The sequence below is a fragment of the Gavialis gangeticus genome, unplaced genomic scaffold (genome assembly GCF_001723915.1).
Source record: "Gavialis gangeticus isolate Ggan-Ray unplaced genomic scaffold, GavGan_comp1, whole genome shotgun sequence".
Lineage (NCBI taxonomy): Eukaryota > Metazoa > Chordata > Crocodylia > Gavialidae > Gavialis > Gavialis gangeticus.
Window position 1 is genome coordinate 144,390,074 of NW_017729032.1, and position 22,543 is coordinate 144,412,616.

General features: G+C 41.5%; 1 protein-coding gene across 2 annotated transcripts in view; it reads right to left on the minus strand.

Moving 5' to 3' along the window:
• The window catches only part of LIMS1 (LIM zinc finger domain containing 1), a 76,240-nt gene that overhangs the window by 34,168 nt on the left and 19,529 nt on the right, over window positions 1–22,543 (minus strand). The window contains exon 1 of one of the 2 annotated variants that reach the window (XM_019524740.1): window positions 20,489–20,649. The exons of the other annotated variant lie outside the window; for it this stretch is intronic. Within the exon in view, the coding sequence (XP_019380285.1) occupies window positions 20,489–20,595 (107 nt within the window). The 5' untranslated portion in view covers window positions 20,596–20,649. Of the gene's footprint in view, window positions 1–20,488; window positions 20,650–22,543 lie in introns of those variants that run through there. 2 annotated transcript variants of the gene reach the window in all.

The following is a 22,543-nucleotide window of genomic DNA, read 5'->3' on the forward strand; positions in this document are numbered from 1 at the left end:
GGATCCAGCCTATGGATCCAAGAGGACTCTAGTGATATTCAAGGAGCAGGATGGCCTCACTCATGCTATGTTGCATTGCAGCTAGGTGGAGTATGTGGAGGTCATTCCAGCCTGTCAACACAAAAAGGCTACCAACCGCTGGATTAAATGACTTCTTGGCGGTTCCTACCAACCATATTATTCTGATCCTATAACAATTTTCTTCCTAGAAAAGTAGAGGGTTTTTTTTCCATTTTCCTTTCATTAACAGAATTGCCAAGGTGTAGTTAACTATGGAAGAAACAGTGATAACAAACTTGATTTTCAGTTACCAGGCTGTGCTTGCAGCACTGTACTTACAGAAAAAGTCCTATACAGATTGGAAGTCTGAAAAAGGGAAGAGAAGAGAGAAAACCATCCTGTCATCACATGGATGACAATTCCTGATGCTGAATGACACCATTTTTCACATTATTTTAATGCTACATTCTTCTTAAAAACAATATTTTTCCATGTTCCACCAATGGCAGGCCTCTCTTAGAGTAGTTGTCCCATCCCAGGAGATTGTGCATCTTTAGGTTCCATAGGAAGGTCAGATAAAGTCAGGATTGGCAGCCAGTAAGTATGCTCTCTTGCCATACTCTAGCTGGTTAAAACCTGATACCTGTGACACACAGATGATAGACCCAACCTCTAACAGCACTGGACTTCAAACTGAAATGGATAGCCCAAGTAACTAAGTGATGTGTCACAGTCAACTGACTCTCATTAGCAACTGGTTAAAAATGCACAGTAAAGCCACACGCATGTTACCTGGTCAACAGGAGTGGTTTTGGTATCTATGCTTGTTACTGTGCAGCATAAGAAAGCCAGGGCAGAGATCAAGGAGAGTAACTAGGAATGAACACTTGAGCTTCCAAACACAGAAAACTGACAGTATTAAGGGAACTCCAATAAAGCTCCTGTTTCTTAGGAAATCCCAGCAGCTTTAAAAAAAGGAAAGGCCCTGTTTGTACTACAATTTTTGACCATGTTGAAAATAATGATTGGCAAAGCTGGCTGACTCTAAATAATGTTCAAGGCAACATTGAGTATGGTTAAAAATGGCAGCAAGACACTCTTGGCAGAGGCCTAGTCTGACACCTGGCTGTTTTTCTGCCACCAAGCTGTGTTTTTGCTGTAAGGGACAAACAGAGATGTTGTGCAACTGGTTTGCGCTTGTCCTACATCCACTTTTTCATGGCTGTATGATGCTCCAGAGCATGCCTCCCCCACATGCAGCTTGCAGCTTTCTGTGGGCAGGTCCTACAGGCATTCTAGCCACAGACTAAAACCTCACTGGATTACAGCCTGGGGTGTCACAGGACATGCCTTTAGCATATGGCTCAGCAGAAGCACTGGGTCACATGCTCCACCATGGCTTTGATGCCAGAATTGCTGTCATGTACACACAAACTGAACCATGCTACCTGTCACTAATTAAGGAGGTGAGATTTTTTTAAAATTACTTAAAAGACACACTTTACCAGTATAATGGAGACAGGACTTGGCACCACCTGTACTTCATATAATGATGTCTGAGTCAAACATTCTTCCTCCCCCATTCCCCCGCCCCCCAAAATGTAATCTTGAAACAAAATATGTGGCAGGTGCATGGACAGGAGACAAAATCTGTAGCTGTTTCTGTGGAACATTTACAAGTACTTTAATCTGTTAGAGCAGGAGTCTGCAATCAAAAGCTGCAGACATGCAGCTTTGGCAGCATTTGGCAGTGGGGACAAGTGCAGGCTGAACCCTCTCCCTGTGGCTTCAGACAGAAACTGTGACGATGGCAGCAGGGTCCTAGTGCCATCTTGAAACACACTGCTCCTCTACCAAGCCTTAGTGCCACTCTTTTATTGATTAATCCTGCCCTTCCTGCGGAACTAAGGAGGCAAAGAAGCTTCATCATGATACCGTATCATTAACCCAGAGCTGGTCCGTTTCAAGAGGTAGTCTTAACATGGTGCCCACTGGGCATCATTAGGGTTTACAGTTTCCTAGTTTGTGAATTAAAAAAGTCCTCCTGGATTGTAAAGCATGCATCCGGGGGAATAAGTTCAAGGTGCAAACAAAAGCACACAAAAAGGCCCAAACTTTATTTGTACTGGTAAGGCACCTCCCATTTAAATGTTTTAACACTGAGTGAAGCCTGGATATCACAAGCATTTTAGAGGTGGAGAGAAGTAGCAATGGTGGCTGGTTTGGGAGTGCTGGCCTGCCTGCAACTGAACTGTGTTATTTCAGCCTGCTGCTCTGAAAAGCTTGCCAACCTATGGACTAGAATAGACATCTGTTGTTTCTACAGGCTAAGCTTATTGGAAATGCCAAGATTCTTTTGTTTCCCTCTATTTTTCTTGCCCACAAAGCCCTCTGTATGCTACTTTCCCATCCCCCTGTATGTCTGTGGGACCCCAAAAGCCAATTGCTCCTCATACCAGTGACTCCTACGTGTCTCTTCATTCTGCCCCTCCCTTAATTTTCCCTTTCTCTATCTGCAGAGGAGAATGATGTGTGGCCCTCATTTTCCCTTTCCACTGTTATAAACAAATGGATAACAGAGGCATATCTTCAAAGTGGAACAGAAGGCACAGCAAGCTTGTATTATAAAGGAATAACTGGCCAGCTGTCAGATGCATTTTGAATGCTAGATGCTTTTACAGTTCCTAGGCCTTTTCATTCAGTAACAAAATGGCTTTCTGGCAGGTAAGCCCTGGGTGTTCAACTGTGAAAGCTCTAGCTCAGTGATGCTCAATCACAGTGCTGCTCAATCAATGTGCCCCGGCCCAGAAAATAAGGCAGATAAGAGAAAGCTCAAGCTCTCTGGGTCTAGCTGCTCCCCTTGCACAACTACCCAGCCTCACTGCAAGAGGGAAGCCCTGTGATAAAATAAATGCATTTTTTAAATGAGGTGTCATTCAATTCACAAAAGGTATGGAGGGGTGCCTTGAGTCGAATGAGAGGTGCCTGACATGTAAAAAAGTTGAAAACCTCTTGGCCCAGATTCCATTCTCTCTTCCTCTGGTATTCAGGAACAAATCCAGTAAAATCAACAGACATGTAGCTGTAAGTCTAGCTAGAATTCTAGCAGAAGCTCCTTGCGTTTATTTTACATCTGTAGTCTTATCACTAAAACCAGCTAGGAGATTAACACAGGCCCTGAGAACTGCTGAGAACATGCTGAGAACTCGAGAGAACACAAACTTTGCTACACAGTTCCTTCTGAAGACAGTGGGAGTCAGATGGGCAGAGCGCCACAAAACATTTTAATTTGCAAACCCAAATAAGCTTGTTACTACTCTAACACAGGATAGAGAAGCTTACACAGTAGTTTACATTGCAAACAAAGACATGGGTTACCCTGCTTGTCACAGTACAAAAGGGAAGGAGGCAGAGGTGACTATGAACCATTCATGTATTCCTGGGATTACAGACTGTGTAGACTACTGCAGGGGCTAAAATGACCCAAGCTTCAATCAGCAGTTTCCCAGACTCCTCTGATTTACAGCAGTCTCCTAGGAGCAATGAAGGGGGTGTCTCCCCTGTTTGCAAACTGAATAAGAAAAAATGGATCAAAGATTCATAGGGCAACAACTGAAGAGATGATTAAGGATGTGAAAAAGAGAAAAGAAAGTGGTAGTTTTCCTTCAAATTCTTTTAAAAATAGGAATATTATTCCTGGTGCTGAGGGAGGGCACCAGAAAGGATAACACTAAGAACTGGGTAAGGACATAACAGAGTTAAGAAGGGGAAAGCTCAGGCATCAGGCAGGAGGAATGGAGATATTACAGCAGCGATACAGGTGGAAGATCAGTTTATTGGTGCTTTAAAGTTTAAGAAAAGGCACTTACATTTGATATGGTAAGAAACAGGAAGGAACTGAAATTAACCTTTTGAAAATGCAGGTTCACAATGAACTGGACACAACTCCAACTATAAGATTATGAAAGGTGGATAGTAGCGTATTACTAATGTTAATTAAAGCAGCTTTTAATAGAAAGTGTGCGCTGCTTTGCCAGCTGGCTGGTACATGAAGAATTACTACTGCAAAGCTCCTAAACCCCTCCTGAGTGGATTCTTTAAAACCAGGCTGAACATTTTGGCATCTGCCCAGGAAAATAGGGAGACTTTTATAGAGAAAGCTTGTGCAGGCAGCAGCAAGTCCTGCTGAACGTTTTACTTCATTCCACAAATAGATGTGCAGAACAGTCACATCTCCAAACTAGGTTTTCGGCATTAACAGCTGCCATTGGCAGCCTAATTGCACCACAGTGAAATAATGTTGCTCACTTCAGCTCAAAGGCTGCTGTTATGATTGTTGCTTTTAGGAGATCAAAACCACCACATTCCCTGTTTACCATTAAGGAGTAGGATAAGTATTCACAGCTTAATTCTTCCCTTCCACACACAAAAAGATGATTTAGTTTTAAACAAATTCAACCTCAGACTTTGTGCAATATGTCCCATGAAAGCAGGCAGTTATTACTGGAAAATTTCCCCTAAGGTTATAAAATATCCAGGACTTTCCAGCGCTCTGCAGATTGTTCCCTGATCTGAGCTGGATCATCATCCGACTTTTTCATGATCTGAGCTGGATTGTTTGTGTTGCTACACGTACAATTTGGTGCTGGCATACAATAATATTCTTGTCTTCTGTGACCAAAAGTCAATTGTCAGCCACATAAGCAACGTGTGCCCTAAACTAAATGGGTAACTTATTACAAATAAGAGGAAAGGAGTCATTCTCTCTTTAAAAAAAAAAAAAAGGGATCAGATTTTCAAATGTATTTGATACCACTCTAACTCTGTTCCGACTGAAGATCAAGGAAAACACTCTCAGGGACTTCCACAGGATCAGAATAAAGTAAATTCTGAGGCTTTCTACAAATTTCATCCCACGTGCTCCACAGTATAAAGCCGAAGATTTTTGTGGTGGTGTTTATATACAGAATTATCTAGAGAGTGAGAGATGTACGCCCCTGATGTAGCAGTAAGCTGCTACCAAGTCCCCTCTCAGCCTTCTTTTCCTCAGGCTGAAGAGTCCCAGATCCCTTAGCCTCTCCTTGTATGGCTTGCCTTTGAAGACTTTGATCATGTGGGTGGCTCTTCTCTGGACTCCCTGAAGCTTGTCCACCTCCTTGTTAAAGTGTGGTGCCCAGAACTGGACACAGTACTCTGGCTGCAGTCTCACCAGTGCTGAGTAGAGCAGAAGAATCACTTCCTTGATTTGCTGGAGATGCATTGATTGATGCATGCCAAAGTATTATTTGCCTTGCTGGCTACAGCATCGCACTGCCGGCTCATATTCGTACTGTGATCTATTATTACCCCCAGGTCCCTTTCATTCATGGTGATAGTCAGTTTGGTGCTGCCAAGCCTGTAGGTGTGTTGGGGGTTGCTCGTCCTGAGGTGGAGCACTTTACATTTCTCAACACTGAACTTCATCCAGTTCCAACGTGCCAAACTTGCGAGCCTGTTTAGGGCCACCTGTACCTGTAGCCTATCTTCAAGCATGACCACACTTCCCCATAACTTGGTGTCATCCATGAACTTGGCCAGTGAGCTCTTCACTCCCACATCCAAATTGTTAATAAAGAAGTTGAAAAGTACTGGACCAAGCACCGACCCCTGTGAGACGCTGCTGCCCACTTCTCTCCAGGGTGACACAAATCCGTTCACTACAACTCTCTGGGTCCTATCCTGCAGCCAGTTTCTCACCCACCTGACTATCTCAGAGTTAAGCCCACAATCCTACAATTTTCTTGCAAGGATATCATGGGATACTAGATCAAAGACCTTTTGGAAGTCTAGGTATACAATGTCAACCTTCTCCCTCATGCCCACCATGAGCTTCCATTGTTTATAAGCCTCTTTCTTCTTTCTTAAGAGGGCTAAACAGGGAAATCACGGTCAACAGGGCTTCCCAGTCCTTCTGTTACCTTTTCTCTGTATGGGAATGGACTTCTTTTGTGCTTCAAGGATCATAACCTTAAGAAACAACCACTCTTTGTGCACACCTTTCACCTTCAGTCCCTGGTCCCGCAGCATTTGCCTTACTAGTGACCCAAGCTTGTTGAGATTTGCATTTTTGAAGTCCAAGACTTCAGTCCTGTTATCTGATTTGTCTGCCTTACATAGAACAGTGAACATGATAGTTTCATGGTCGCTGTCGCCCAGATTCTCTTTATATTTAAGTCGGTCACCAAGTCATCTCCTTTGGCCAGGACCAAGCCTAGCAGAGCATCACCTCTGGTTGATCCATGCACCTCCTGAGTCAGGAAGAGCTCCTCGACACACAGCAGGAAGGACTGCAACCATTTTTGACTTGGCCGAGTGTTCCTCCCAGGAGATGTCTGAATAATTAAAATCTCCCATGACGACCATGTCATGTGCACACGTAGCCTCAATCAATACTCGGGTAAACTCCAGATCAAGTTCCTCCCTCTGGTCTGGTGGTCTGCAGTATACACCTACAGTCAGGTCTCTCTCGCTGTACCCCCCCCACGTACCTCCAACTTGACCCAGAGAGTTTCAAGATGTCCATTTTTGAAGCTGATGTCATCCTCCAAGGAGGTGTACTGCTCTTTCACATAGAGAGCAATGCCTCCACCTTTTTTCCCCACCCAGTCCCTTTTATGCAGGGTGTATCCTCTATAGCTAAACTCCAGTCATGTCACGAGTCCCACCAGGTCCAGTAAATGTACCACTGTATAGCAACAGTTCAGAAATGTGGAAATATTTTTGTACTGAGGTATGAAATAATTTATCTATAAAGTGGAAGTCATAAACATTTTTGTTTGTTTTGGCCATGCTGCAAGCACTCATGCTGTATACCGACATGCCAGAGCAGAATAATTTCAAGCAATCATACACGATCCTCAACTCAGCTTGACAGCATTTTTCCCCTTTGCCCATCTGGAGATTAGACAAACAGTTCTGACCACCATAGCCAATCCATTCTAAAATTTCAGGAAATGCTCTAGGTACCCAGGAACAGGATCCTACTGATTTGAGATTAAAACAATCTATCAGAAAACCAAAAGGAAAAAAGTGGGGAACAAAGAGAGCCCCAGACATCAGGTTAGCAGATCCAACAGCTTCAGCCAGGACCTTAATTGTCTAGGAATCTGTTGATATCCACAGACCACATCCCACCAAAGCAATACCACCCACCCACATGGAGTGCCTGGAGTAAGGGGGCAGAGATGGGACGGTGTTACAGAAGGTGTTACAGAAGGGAGGAATAAGAGGAGCTGCTGGCATCTGCAGGGAGTTCATAGATTCATAGATGTTAGGGTCGGAAGGGACCTCAATAGATCATCGAGTCCGACCCCCTGCATAAACAGGAAAGAGTGTTGGGTTCAGATGACTCCAGCCAGATGCCCATCCAACCTCCTCTTGAAGAACCCCAGGGTAGGGGAGAGCACCACCTCCCTTGGGAGCCCATTCCAGATCTTGGGCACTCTAACTGTGAAGAAGTTCTTCCTAATGTCCAGTCTAAATCTGCTCTCTGCTAGCTTATGGCCATTATTTCTTGTGACCCCCAGGGGAGCCTTGGTGAGTAGAGCCTCACCAATTCCCTTCTCCGCCCCCATGATGAATTATAGGCAGCCACAAGGTCGCCTCTCACCCTTCTCTTGCAGAGGCTGAAGAGGTCCAGGTGCCCTAGTTTCTCCTCGTAGGGCTTGACCTGCAAGCCCTTAATCATACGAGTGGCATGAGTTGGACTGATGGAAGGTACAAAGTGTGCAACCCCCTAATAAAAAACATTTTGATCATTTGCTTTAGATATTATATTCACATAGAATATATGAGAGGTTAAACAACCACATTTACTGACACATAAGGTCCCAGTGACACTTGGTTTTATGGTTCTTCCCTTTGAAAGAGAAGTTTCCTATCCCAGAGGTATTTGATTCATATCTCAAATCATTACAAATGGCCACATACAAATTATGTGCTTAGTAAACTGAAAGAAAAAGTAGATGAGATACTAGATCTGTACTAACCATCCGCTTACACTAGCTATGACTGATGTTTTTATAAGCTAAGTGCTATGACCTGAACAGTTCATCCAGGAGCTATAATTAATATCTTGACTAAATTGAAACCCCAGCCTACTATGAAAGATGTCTAGTATGTCCGTGAAGTTCCTTATACGGTTGGAGATAACTGTCAACACCAGACTTTCTGGCTCTAAATTACATTCTTTTTATAGTAATGACTCCACTGCAGATACCACACTGAGGCTTGACCTTCAGCTAAGGTGGTGGGGGACAGTGTTTTTATTTACTAAGTAGCATGTCAGTCCCTTACAGATCTCTTTTTAAGTAAACAAAAGTTACTACTATGAATGCTATGCTGAGACTAGGGGAATCTGTTTTAATAAGCGAGAGTTAATTTCTTTGGGCAAAGGAAAACACTTTTTGTATAGAGCTAATGCCATTTCTCCTCTTTCACAGATCAGATCATACTAATTAATTATCTGAGTTAATATTGCATTTTATTTTTAAAATGTTCACCACTGCATTATCCAGCTCCCCAAACACAGAATAGGAAATAATTAAACTACCTGTATTTAGTTTCCCTCACAGCAGCTGCTAGAAAAATGAACTGGAAATATATTAAGTCCACAAGAGACAAGTAAGTTAAAATATACTGGTAAACAAAGCCAATGCAAAATAACATTGCTTTGACAATTTCACAGATTTAAAACCAGAACAAGCTACTATGATTGTCTGACTGTCTATATAACATGGACCAAAGTACTTCCCCTTCTATATTTTATATTTAATAATGACTTCCTTCAGAGTAAATGAAGCTGAAGAGTATTAACTGAAGAGTTCTTAAGCATTCCCCAAACTGAGGACACTGGTTCATAATTTTCTAAAGTGACCTGCTGTCAGTGTCTCAGAAAGTCTCAATTAACCTAGTAACTTCTGTGACATTACAATGTCTTTCATCTACCTTCAGCATATTGTATGGTGTTTTTTGTGAGAGGGGCTGGAGTGGGCAAATTTCAGGACTCTTTGGATAAGCTGTTGCCTCAGTAGCCCAGGCGATCCATTCCAGTCTTATGTTCATATGTCTATCACCAAAAGAATAGAAAGAGTCAACAAATGGAATGCATATTTGAGAACACAAAAAGATGAGTGGAGGAGAGATGATGTTGCAGAAAAGATTATAGTGTGAGGCTAGGGACAGAAGTTACACAGACACCTGTACAAGTGATCAGAAACTGGTTCAAATCTGTAACACAATAGAAGTTCAGTGCACAAACTGCTTTTAAAATGGCTGAAACCAGTTTATGATAAACCTGGATGGATGTAATATCAGACCTAACTGATTTAGGTTAAATCAGATTATTGAGCTTCTGTGCCAGATCCCTTCCAGATTCAAGTTAACTCACAGTCCCCCAACATCGCAGGATGCTTTGCATCTCCCCTGCAAAGCCCCACTTACAGGGTGGGCAGGCTAGCTGTGGCCCAAACTGTCTGATCCAGATGAGCAAGGAGGTGCGCTCTAGTGCCCCCTGGTTTCTGGTCTGAGCCACTGCAAGCATGTGGCAGCATTTCCAGAATCAGACGTCAATGTTTGTTCACTTGCTTATCAGTTCAATCTACACAGCTTAGACTAACCTGCAAAGATTGAATCAATTCAGCCTTAGGCTTTTTGGCTGTCTTTACTTAGGCTGAGAGTTCGCTTAAAAGTTCACTTTAATCCTCCTGTCAAAATTCATTAACAACATGTCAGTTCATTAAACTCTCTCAAAGCTACAGAGCTTGCATTTACTATTAAGAAAGCAAGCATTCACACACTTCTCTGTTTAGAATATCTCCAGGTCAGAAGAACATGTCATGGATATGTTCATGCCTTAACCAATTGGGTGTCCAGTGGAAGAAGCTAGAACACAGCCCCTTAAAACAAGGGTAACAGATTTTGCAACAAGTTTAATAATCAATAACCTTTTCAAGGAGAAATGCACATAAATAGTTCTCACTGAAGAGGTCTAAACAGAGACAGAAGGCAGTAGGAAAATACAAACACTATTTACTGGATTAAAAGCAAACAGACCAGCTCAGGTGATTTGATTGATATCTACTACATTGATGATAACCAGGTTTCAATAGGTGCACGAGAACATGGAGTACTTGGGCATACTGAACAAACTTTCTTTCAAGGACGTTCTAAACATTACAGAGCATGATGTACATTGGTTTAATACAGTGAAATTATCCATTTCACATTTGCTTCGCCTTCATTCAATTCAGTTCTGGTATAAAAACCATAGCAGGGGAAAAAAGGTTCCTTGCAGCAGGGTTTTTAAGCACAGATGAAAAAAGGAAGAGCAGTCTGACAACAAGACGACTGACTTATGACCAGGGATTCTAGTTTTCCCTGATAGAAAAAAATCCCCAATTTTCAGATTTAAAAAACCAACCCCAAATCGACATTTTCCCATGATTAAAATGAAAAGCCACTAATATATAGATCAGTGGTTCCCAACATGGTGCCCACAGGTACTATGGCGCCTCCCCGAGGTTTACTCAGGTGCCCGTGCACATTTTCACGATCAGTAAAAATCATTATTCCAACACATATTTTTACCTAAATATTTTTGTAAGAAAAGGGAAGCTGCATTTTAAAGTTGCAGATCTAGTGCAATTTTAAGTTATGAATGAGATGATCAGATTGATCTAAATTCTAAACTTTAATATTTATATTGGTGGTCACTTCTTTTTCTATTATATTCAAATGTGCCTTTAGGCACATAAACATTGGGAACCCCTGATATAGATCATGACAAGGTATATACAATAAGTTCCCCAAAAGGCAAACAAAGAAGAAAAAGGACATTTTCTGTCTTAAACATTGCCACTGTCATTACAACATGCAGAATACTGGATCAGAGGTGAGTGAGCTATTACTTCTTTTTACAATTTCTAAGTAAATTCAAACACTATGATTTTTGCTTCAACCTTCAGTTCAAAGAAACAGAAAAATCTCAGACAAAATTCTTGACATTGTTGACACTGAAACAGTAACATGAGCAGGCTTGCAGACAGATTTACAAATGTTTTGGTGAACCTAAGTTTCTTATCAGTAAGAACGCCCAAACACTGAAATATTCACTGTGCAGTCATTCGTTCATAATCCTACCAAGAATTTTAAAGGACAAATATAACCACTGCTAAATTGACATTTAGAAAGGAAAAATATGAATTCCAGCCCTAGACTCATGCACTCCTATGAAAAGAAGTGAAGCAAAGAGGACCTTAACCCCACATGCTCTGCGACATCAGATGATATGCAAGATAGCTCAGTTTTATTTATGCTTGAGATCTGCACCAAGAGCATCACAAAAAACATCCAGTACATGATTCACAAGGCAGGACAGTATGGATCAGAATAATAGTTCAACTTCAGCCCATTGAACTACAAGAATACAAGAAAAAAAGTCATGACCTCTTCTGAGTGAGAGACCAGGTCTTATGAATTTGTGCTGCTGTCTCTAGGTCAGTGGTTTTTATTTAAAGAGGAGACGTGTAAGGAAGATTTAGGTTATTTCCACAAAGCAGCATTCCTGTGTGGAAATTCACAGTTTAATGACATATACTGAATTAATAATAGTTTAACATATTTATATAACTGAAGAATGATAAGCAACAAGGCTGGATTTTATGTATAGAATGCTGTGGTCCAGGGGTACTTAGCTATTGAACCGCAGTAAGCTACATGTCAGAAAGCAGGTCTATTAAGGTTTATGAAGGTTAATCAAGTAGCCCTGAAAGAACAAATTCTCACACCTCACTTTATGTGCATGTGCCCCAACCAGTGGAAAAAGTTAACGTGTGATAAAACCACCAAAGCTTTACACTCGTGTCATCTCAGTTATTTAAGAGAAACAATTGCTTAAATTTCACTTGTGCAAGTCTTTGACATCTAGTCATTCAGCGTCAGAAGAGATGACATCATGTCACACTGAATAAATCAAAAGAAATTGTTTAAGAACTATTATTCAACATGCAGAAGAAGCATGAGGGCGAGGCCAAGTGGGGTGTTTTAATCATGAGTTATTTTAACCCTTAAGCAATGAAAAGTAGTGTGGATGTATGATTGAATGCCTCTAGTCACTTGGATGAGTTGGACACAGTCTCCAAAACAGCTCATTTTAAAATATCCTAAGGCTCATTCTTTTGACTGCTGCAAGATACCATAATTACTTTATGGTGGGTTTAGACACATGAACCATCTCTCCACCTAGAACACCACACAGACGATTCAAAGTGTTCTTTCAATCAAGGGTTCAAAAGTGATTTAGATTCAGGGAAAAAAAGTTTGCTGGTCCACAATTTATGGTAGATCACTCTGACAAGGTTTCCAGTCATGGTAATTTGGGACTTTACAATTATCTTAGTATTTTTGTTGCTGAATATTTATAATCAATCTTATGCAGTGGAAGTCAGCAACTACAGTTCAGGAATTCTACAAAGTAACTCTACTTTTCTTGCCTCTTTGCTCCCAGGATCCCACTGAATTCAAAAGTTCTACAGAGTCCCTCAATCTCTGGACACCCATGGTCCACTGCCTCAGTCAACTCCTCACAGTTCTTCTGGTGAAGAGTGGAAAGTCTGCAGTAAGGTAAGTGCCATACATACAGCAGACTTGTCTTCTAAGGTCTACTCTAAGTGAGGGTTTTTTGACTTTACACCAGGGAAGATCATTACCCTGCATAATTCCTAAATGGTCGAAGGTACAGATGTAAACAAAGGATGCTGGGCTTCCTGAGACAACATTGAGTTTTACAAACAAAGAGCATCCATAGATGTAGTCCAGGGGGAGGGGGAGCACTTTAATTAGCGAGCCACGCTAATTAAAAGTGCCCGAGCATCATGTGCATCAGCATCCCCATGCTGAAAAAATGGCGGCAGGGCACTTTGAACTAAAGCTCATTTAACAAGCTTTAGTTCAAAGCACCCCACCATCACTTTTCAGTGCAGGGACACTGATGCATGTGACGCTGGAGACTGCTGGAATGCGTTAATTTCTGCATTCCAGCTGACTCGATTAATCGAGTCTACTCCGACGTGCTGGATTTACAGCACATCAGAGCAGCCTCCCTGTATATGCAAAGGAGCCCTAAGGCTTTGGTTCAGAAAAGCCTACATCTCAAATCCCAATGGAACTGATAAGCTGCAAGAAACCCAGGAGCTTTACTGAATGAAATAAAGAGATTTGTTAGGTTCCACCAGAAAAGTACAAAACCAGTGTAGTAGTCAGTATCTTCCCACAAAGAGATATCTTTAAGGTATTTTGGTGACTAAAGGAAAGAGCAGAAAACTACTTGAATAACTGGTAGCTATTAGTAACGTATCTTCAGTAGCTATTTGTTGTGTTGCACAAGATAATTTCAGTGAAAGATTTTACTGAAATCTCATTTTCTAAAAGTTTTAGAAAAGTAATTGCATAGGAATTTTAAAAAAAGTTAAGGATCCTACTTTGCTCAGTTTTAAACTGTCATTATTAAAATACTATCAACAGTTGTTTGACTTGTTTCTTTTCTTTTTTTCAATATATTCTATTGAACAGCAAAAGGCAAGAATTTCCAGTCCAAACATTAGTTTTGAACACCATTCAGAAAGGAAGGGAGGAGGGGGTGAAAAAAAGGGAAGATGTGCAAATAGCATCTATAAAGCTGAGTAATTCCTCATGATTAATCACAGATGTCTGCTTACTGTTTTCTTAACATCCTGTTTATGGGAAAAAGCAGGGAGGAAGCTTTCAGCAGATAGGTGACATTTTTAACAAAATATTTGACAGTCCAGTACTCTTAAGGAGGAGGTTTTGAAAAATGCCTCATTGCATCAAAAAGCAATTTAACGGTTGCCAATTATTTGAGCATTTAAACAGTGTTTTGTGCATACTAACTACTAAAACTGGCATACCATGACATTATTTGCTCTTGTATTGCAACTGGTTACACAACAATTAAAAATATTAACACCATCAGCACTTACTAGGGGTGCACCAATAAATATTTCTGGGTCAATACCAATGGCCGATTATTCATAGATGTTAGGGGCTGGAAGGGAAATCATCAGGTCCAGCCCTGCTGCACTTGGGCAGGAAGGACTGACCCCAGCAAGGTGAGTGTCCAGACATTTTTTGAAAATATCCAGAGTAGGTGATTTTACCACTTTGGGGGGAGTCTATTTGGGCACACAAGTTGTAAAGAAGTTTTTCCTTGAGTCTAATCTAAAGCGGTCTTCTAGCAATTTATGACCATTAGTCCTAGTCTTCCCCTGGGGAGCCCTGATGAACCAATGTTCTCCCAGTCCCTGATATGTGCCCCTTATATACTTATAGGCTGCCACCAAGTCCCCTCTGAGTTACCATACATGTAACCTTCCTTTGGACTCTCTCAAGCCTCTCCACAACCTTCCTAAAGTGTGGTGCCCAGAACTGAATGCAGTACTCCAGCTGTGGACTCACCAAGGCCAAGCAAAGTGGGAAGATGACATCCTTAGTCTTGTCTGAGATGCATCTGTAGATGCACGCCAGTGTTTTGTTTGCTTTGCCAGCTATGGCATCACATTGGTGGCTCACGTTCATTCTATAGAGGGGAGGGCAGATCAAGGCCTCCCATGGTGAGGAAGGGAACAGGGCTGGGGTAGAGGCAGGGACAAGGGGAGGCGCTGCCCAGCCAGGGCAGAGCAGGGCACAAGACAGAGTCGCGGGTAGTTCATCTGGGGGCTGCAGGGGAGCAGGAAGGGGGTACAGCTCGCAGCCACTGCACGCACCCTGAGGCAGGCATGGGGGACATGCCTGCTGCACACCAGAGAAGCCAAGCAGGTCCCCTGGCAACTGCAGCAGTGGTAGTAGCAGAGGTGCCTGAAAGCTATGCATGGTGGCTGGGCTGGGCCCTTCTGGCCATGAGGGTCGAAGCAAGGCGCGTGGGCTTGCCAGGGTGCAATTAATTGGTGGGTGGGCCAGATCTGGCCCATGAACCAGATCTGACCCATGAACTGTGGGCCAGATCCTGCCCATGAACCATATTTTGCCCACCCCTGTCTTACAAATGGGTAGATGTTAACTGGTTTAAGTCCCACTTCAAGAACTGGAGAGACTGAGGCAAGGAGAGATCAAGTGGCTTGTTCAGTGTCTCACAGACTGCAGCCAACTGAAACTTAACTTGCAGTTTTTGGGCTCCCAATTTAGTTCAAGACACAAAATTAGGTGTCTAGCTCATAAAGTCTAAAATATTTTGAGTTAGTGTTTAAATAAGCCATTTGTTAAATTCCAGGTACAGCACTAAAATTATGAGGCTATTTAGAGGATTCTGTTGCAAACTTAAAACTTTAAAATTTATGAGTAAGGCCCAAACCATTGGTGTAATCCACCCTGGAAAAGGTTGCAGAGGAAGACTTGCTTATGGGCTGATTCTCTGCAAACTGTAGGGCAGATTTACAAACTTTTAGAAAACAATGATAGAGATAGGTCAGGCTTTGGATTATACGAGCATTAATGGGTAGAGATGCAAAAGTAAGAGATCTACTTCCTGTTATGAACCCTCAAATCCTGATGTATCTGATCCATCATAAAGCTACGTTAACACAGGAAATTACTCTATTTTCATATTGTACTTCAAACCATGTCTCATTAAGGAACTTTGTTTCATGCAAAAAACAATGATCTTTTCTTACTTTGTATACCTTTAGGAACGTACATTTAGCTACATATTCATAAAATATTGTTCAATGGTGGCATTAGGATTTCAGGGTCCCAATTATTGATGATTTGTATTTTAATACTTCAGAATAATCCACACTGAACTTAATTTCAAGTTAAAAATGTAAACATAATTTTGGTACCAAAGAGCCAGTCAAAGTTTTTTTAAAAGCTCATTGATAATTTTGATGCTTTCATTACAGTCGGAAAAGCCTGTGACAAAAAAAAAAAATCCAGCAGAAAAGGATTTAAACAGGAACTTTTTGGTTTGTCTGTTTGCTTCCCAAACTGTATGGAATTATATACGCTCCTGCATTTGGGACACCAGTTATTTTATTCTGTTAGGCCTCTTCTACTTTCCTTTCCTTTGATACTGCTGAGTTTTAATGTTGATTCTATCCAGTTAATTAACTGGCCTCATGTCCAAACTTAACATTCATAGTCATTAAGCATTCCATGATGGTTTCTTTTTCAGAAAATCTTAGTTCTTCAATTCATGACCCTGGGCACTCTGGTATTATTCGTACCTGAGTTATCCTGTCCTAGCTGCCATCCCACATCCAGCTGTAGCACATACTCGAAAACTGTGTAAGAAAGACGGAGGTCAGAGATTAAATCTACTCAGTGGTGATGTGTAGGGAGTGGACGAGGGTGCATGTGCACCAGTGTACTCCCTGACTGGCCACGCTTGCAGCTTGGGTGATGGGCGGGGGAGACAGGCAGGAGCACTGGTGCCCCCCCTGCAAGCGCTGGCTGGCGAGCAGAGTGCTGTTGCACTCCCAGAAGTGGCTGCAGCAATCAGCTGTCTCGTGATTGGCCATCTTGCGATCGGCTGTGGGGGGAACCCACCCCAGGTTGCTGGGGGGGAGGGGGGCACATGCCCCCCCGACTAAGGCAGCACCAGTCACCCATGAATCTACTCCTCTACCTAGGGCAGTGAGTGGTGCTGCTGTACACTATTTAGTTATGCTCTGTACAAGCACACATTGGCAGTTTACCCAGTTCCTGACAACCTGGAGGGCAAATACTACAAACAGGGTAAGGGAAAAGGACACCACAAAGAAACAGAGAAAAAGCTTTGGAAGAAAAAAAGAAGGGGTATTTATCATTTACTACAGTCTTTTCAAAGTCTTTTTCAGAAATCCCTCACAAGAGACAACTTTTGAAACTAAGTAGTAACAGGTACACGATGATACAGGATTAGAAAATAGAATAGAAACTAATGTCATTTTTTACCCTGGCAGAAATTAATGGTAATTGCCACAAGCATTATTTAGCATATTTAAATTAATAACGGTATTAAAAAGGGAGCTAGGCAACACTATAGGGCTAGGGACAAAATTACACATAAACCAGTATAAGTGATCAGAAAGTGGTTCAAATCTGTAGCAGAACCAAAGTTCAGTGCATATAAACCACTTTCAAAATGGCTGAAACCAGTTTAACATAAACTTGGATGGATGCAGTATCAGACTTAACTGATTTAGGTTAAAGCGGTTTATTGAACTTCTGTTCCAGATCCTCTTCAGATTCAAGTTAACTGGCAGTCCCTCAGCATCCCAGGATGCTTTGCCCCACCCTCCCCACCACAAAAGACTTGGGTAGTGTAGACCCAAGCTCTCTGCCCCAGCAAAGCAGGAAGGCATACTCTAGTGCCCCTCAGCTTCTGGCCTGAGCCACTGCAAGCATTTGGCTGCTTTCCAGAATCAAAAGTCAATTTGATCTGTTCACTTGCTTATTGGTTCAATCTACGTAGCTTAGACTAACCTGCAAAGTTTGAATTGATTCAGCCTCAGGCTTTTGGACCGTTTGTACTTAGCTTAGAAAACTAACAAGCAGATGAATTTTAACAGATGTTTCAAAACCATGCAACAGGGCAATACGATGGTACAGAAATAACGCATGTTGGAGGCAGCAGTTTGTACTCCTTGCGCATGAACAGATTCTAAATCAACTATGTTCACTAAGAACAGACACTTTAGTGCCACTGGCTGGTGTTTTTCAGGGTTCCATTTGATGTTCTTGCAAAATAAGGACTTTCTTTTTCTCCTTTATTTTCCTTTATTTATAAGAGTACAAAGATATTTTCCTAGTCTTATAATGGCACAGTCTTTTTCCATAAAAATTATTGAAAGATCACAATAGCAGGTATGGGAAACAAGAGGAAAGGGGTTAAAAGAAAGAGCAAGGCCTACTTTAAACAACCAACTTAATTAACAAAGTTATTGGAACAGTTTGACCTCTGTGGCCACATCCAGACATGCAGGGATTTGTGCTTGCAGCAGCACAAATTCCCACACTGCAAGCCCCTGAACATGTGCTTCACTGTGGACACATTGTCCTACAACAGGCAAACTGCCCTTGCCCAGCTTCTCCTGGCTCTTTAGCCAGGGAAAGCTGGAGGCTGGGGCCAGCAGTCTTACCAGGTGGCCTGGAGCAGCAGGGACACAGGTTGGGCAACACAGAGGCCCGGTTGGCAGTCAGAACATTGCTCTGGATGGCCCGGGCTCCATGTGTGCTGGCAAACACTTGTTGTGCATGCACTGCGCTGCTTTTTGTTCTGATTTTTATTTTTTTGCTACCAAAAAATCCCAGTAGCAAGTTCTGCCTGTAAATTTGCAGCATGGGTCACATTTTAATGTTCACCACGTGTGGTTTGTGGTGCCACAAAGAGGTCTGCAGCACCACAAACTGCAGGCCCCTGCATGTCTGGACGCAGCCTAAGTGCCCACTTTTGACACTGCCTCTTCAAAGGTGTTGGTCTCCTTACCCACTTGTCCCAAAAACACATCCAGACACTCTGCCATTCCACTTTATGCATGGATCACCCTCCGTTAACTGATCTGTGAGACTATGGACTTCTTTAAATCCCTTCTAGACACAAATCTGCTCTCACACCTAACCTTTAGGTATGTTCATCTTTTTAAGCTTTAAGTAGTCCATGGTAAGAGTCATGTCAACTTTATATTTATACAGCATCCCCATGGGGCCTTACTCCAGATCAAAGCTCATGAATACTACTTTGACATGAACACTAAAAAAAGAACAACAGGAATATTATTGCTATCAAATATGCATCTTTGTAACTTGTTTCCAACAGCTTTACTGATGGACTCGAGTTATGAAAGCATATTTTGATCCCATAGCATGACATTAAACATGACCTTTATTTTTTCTTTTGTACTAGTTTAAAATAAATTAAACTGAATATAGAAACTATATTACAAAAGGAAAAAACATTGAATCAAGCATAAACTTCTAGACTTAGGTAGACTGAAAAATAACCTGGACTAAGAGGTATATAGCTGATTAAGTGTAATAGTTTGATTTGGGGTACATACATCCAAAAACATGAAGTCTGCAATAAGGAAAAGAAGGACATTTGAAGTTAGGAATGCTAATATGAGATTATAAGACTTTTAATATGAACATGTATTAGAATTCTTAAAAAGGTAGGTAAAGAGTGGTCCCATGAATAAATGCCTGATCAAGATTCAAGTTAACAGAATTGCAAGAAGACTTTAGTTTTACTTTTTTTTGTATCATGGTGACTAAAAGACTTTATCTAAAGTTTCTATAATGTCTGTTTGAAAATAGTTTATAAACTGACATTAAGTTGTTAAAATTAAGCACATCAATCTAAATTTCCATCCTTCTGAAACCACAAGCTCAAATAATTTAACTGAAGTATTTGTGCATTTACAGAAGTATTTGTAATTTTTGTAGAGTTTCAGTCAAAGTTTGAAGGCCTGAAAAGATGATTTTGTTATACAGAAGCTGACAATACTGTAACCCCCATATAAAAAAGCAACACACAATTTTATGTAGCACTCCAGTTACAGAGTTCAAACAAAAAAAAACAGCATAAAAATAAGAGCAATGTAATAATCATTAGAAGGTAGGAAGTACTTTCACACCCTTGATGCTTTTGTCAGCATTTACACAAGAATCCTTCTCTAACTAGCAAAAATGGGAACAGATTGTTTGAGAATATTAAAAGAGTATTTTTACTTTTCTATACTGTTGTTCACCCAGGTTCTAAACAATTATTCTTTCATGATACCAATCAAAATATAGGCCTCTGAAAGTCTAACTGAAAGTGCTAAAATGAACGTTAATATTAGGAAAATAACTGAAGTCATTAAACCGCTTTCAGATTTTTGGTTATCCTTTCTTTATAAGGTCATGTTAAGTGGTTCTACCACATTCTTTTGTCTAAAGCCATTGCAATAACAAAGAAACCCCTATGAAAAACCATAATCTAACAAGCTGCACCGGACCATCTATAAACAAAGAAAAACCCTACAGAATGGCAGCAGAAAGACCCCAGAGAAGCTAGACAACTTTTTTTAAATGGTCAGAAAGCTCTCATTGAAATTGTGGATTTACTGTAAGCTGCAACGCAATAACTTGTAAGATTTGGGAAAGGTATTTACTAGAAAGTTACATTTGTCAGAGGTATACTAAAAAGCTATGGAGAGCTTCCTTTTCCTTTATTTAGGACAGTCGTATCATTGCCAAATACCATGCTGTGACTGAAGCAAACGCAGAATATCTGCTTCCTATTAGCTCTTCCTAGATTTATTTGGTACTTTGGGGGATACTTTTCATTACACATGTTTGACAATTCCATTATCAGAATCTGCTGTTTGTACTTAAGTTTTACTGTAACCATTAAAACAAACGCATAACTAAAGAGGCACCAGGCACCTTTGTTAGCCATTAATTTTCACTCACTCACCTTAGCTTCTCTTCATGTAACCCCTGAAGCCCCACGCTATCAGGACGATCCCGTCTCCTCCTGTACAGACCTGAATGTGATAACTCTTTCAGCTGTAATGTAGTCATATTTCTCTACCCACCAGGGTTTTTCACTCTTTGCTGAACAGTGCAGCTGCCAAGATGCCTGAAGAGAGTATGCTTAGCAGCGTGTCTGCACACCTGCACTAGTCAAGAGTTACAAATCCCTTAACACACAGCCAGTTGCTGTACTGCTTCCTGTTTCTCATAGGTACACACCCTTCTGAAAGGCACTACATTTCCTTTATCACTTTATCACACCTAAGGGATGCCTGTGACAAGCCTACCAGGTTCCATGAAACTTTGTTGGTAATCAAAGCTGAAGTGCCCAGTCATAAGCGAACCCACAACTTATTATGCAAACAATTCAACTGTCCTTAGGACTCTTGGAATTAACTGAAAACCTTCAGTAATGTAATGAGCAATTAACCATTCCCCACTACAGTTTATAAGAAAAGAAAATCCATTAGCATTTTAAAATCCAGTGACTCAATACATGTAAGAAAAGCCCAAAAAAATGAAGGTTAAGTGACTAAATTGAGTATCAAGAGGATCTATAAGAACTTCAAAAACTCTAGAATTAATAATCTTTCAGATACCCAAATAAAGATTTATGTTACTAAAACAATGGCCCTTTCCCCCCAAAATTAAAAATGTATTATCATGTAAATACTTTTCTGCTCCTAAGGGACTGACCTCTGCCACTTATCATATACAACAGTAGTGCAAAATCCCGTGCAGACTATGTAACATGAACAAAAAAGTTTAAGGTTTCCTGTAACACAGGAAGGAGACAGCCATGGATTTCCAAGCTGCATGTCTCATTTGAACTTGTAATAAAAGCCTTTGCCTGAATTTCATAATAGGTTCCAACAGACCTACAATTCCTTTTTCAAAAACTGATTTTATCCTTAGTACATGTAAACAGATTACAGTCCACGTTTTTTTCCTCTAGGGAAGAGGAAAGACACATTAATCTAGTTTACTTTTTTTGATAAATATAACTTTAAGTAAAATGAAGTAGTTCACCACTATAACATACAAGAAACTCTGAGCCACGCAAAAAATGATGCTGGTTGTGGTATGATTTTTTTCATTCAATTACCAAAGTGCCTGATATATAGCAGAACACATAGTAAAGGTCACTTGAAAATCCTGCATTTATGAAGGAACACAAAAAGAGTAAAAACATTTGTTTTAAAAATATAGGAATGTGTCTGTCATTGCATACTAGTTTTCTCAAGTTTACCAAATCATAAACAAATGCAGGAACTTTACACAAAGCTCTGGAGATGCTTTAGTATGGAATGTTGGCTGGAATCTTTTGAAAAAAATGAATTACAGGCTTAAGTCTCAATAATCACACCATATCCTGGGTACATCTACAAGAGATGCTTTACTGCACAGCAGACTAATCTTCTGTGTGGTAAAGCATCACTGTTAGAGGTGCAATGATAGAGATTTTTGGGGCCAATACCGATACCTGATATTTTAAGGAGGTATATTGGCCAATAGCAATCCGATTTCTAATACAGCTGCCTCCAGCTAGTAAATTTGGAGTGCTGGTAGGCGAGGGGGGAGGGAAAGTGTGTTGGAGGTGGCAGATCAACACCCCCCATGGTGAGGGAGGGTCCAGGGGCAGGTGTGGGGGGGAGGGGGAGGTGCCTCCTGCCACTGCTTGCATCCCAGGAGCACACAGGGGGGCGTGTGCCCCCTGGATCTGCAAGGGCAGGATGGGCTGCAGCCAGGGCTATGCAGGGCTCTTCTCAGTGGGGGCTGGGCTTGGTCGATGGGGCCAATAAATGCCCACGCTGCATGCAGCTGCAGCGCAGCACTCAGGCACTGAGGAGAGCTGCGTGCAGCTGGTAAGGCCGGTGTGGTGGAAGGGAAGGGGGGAGAGAAGGTGTGTGTGGTGGGGGGCAAATCAATGCACCCCTGCAGTGAGGGAGGGGGCAGGGGTAGGGGCAGATACTATCCAGCCAGGGGGGTACGGGGG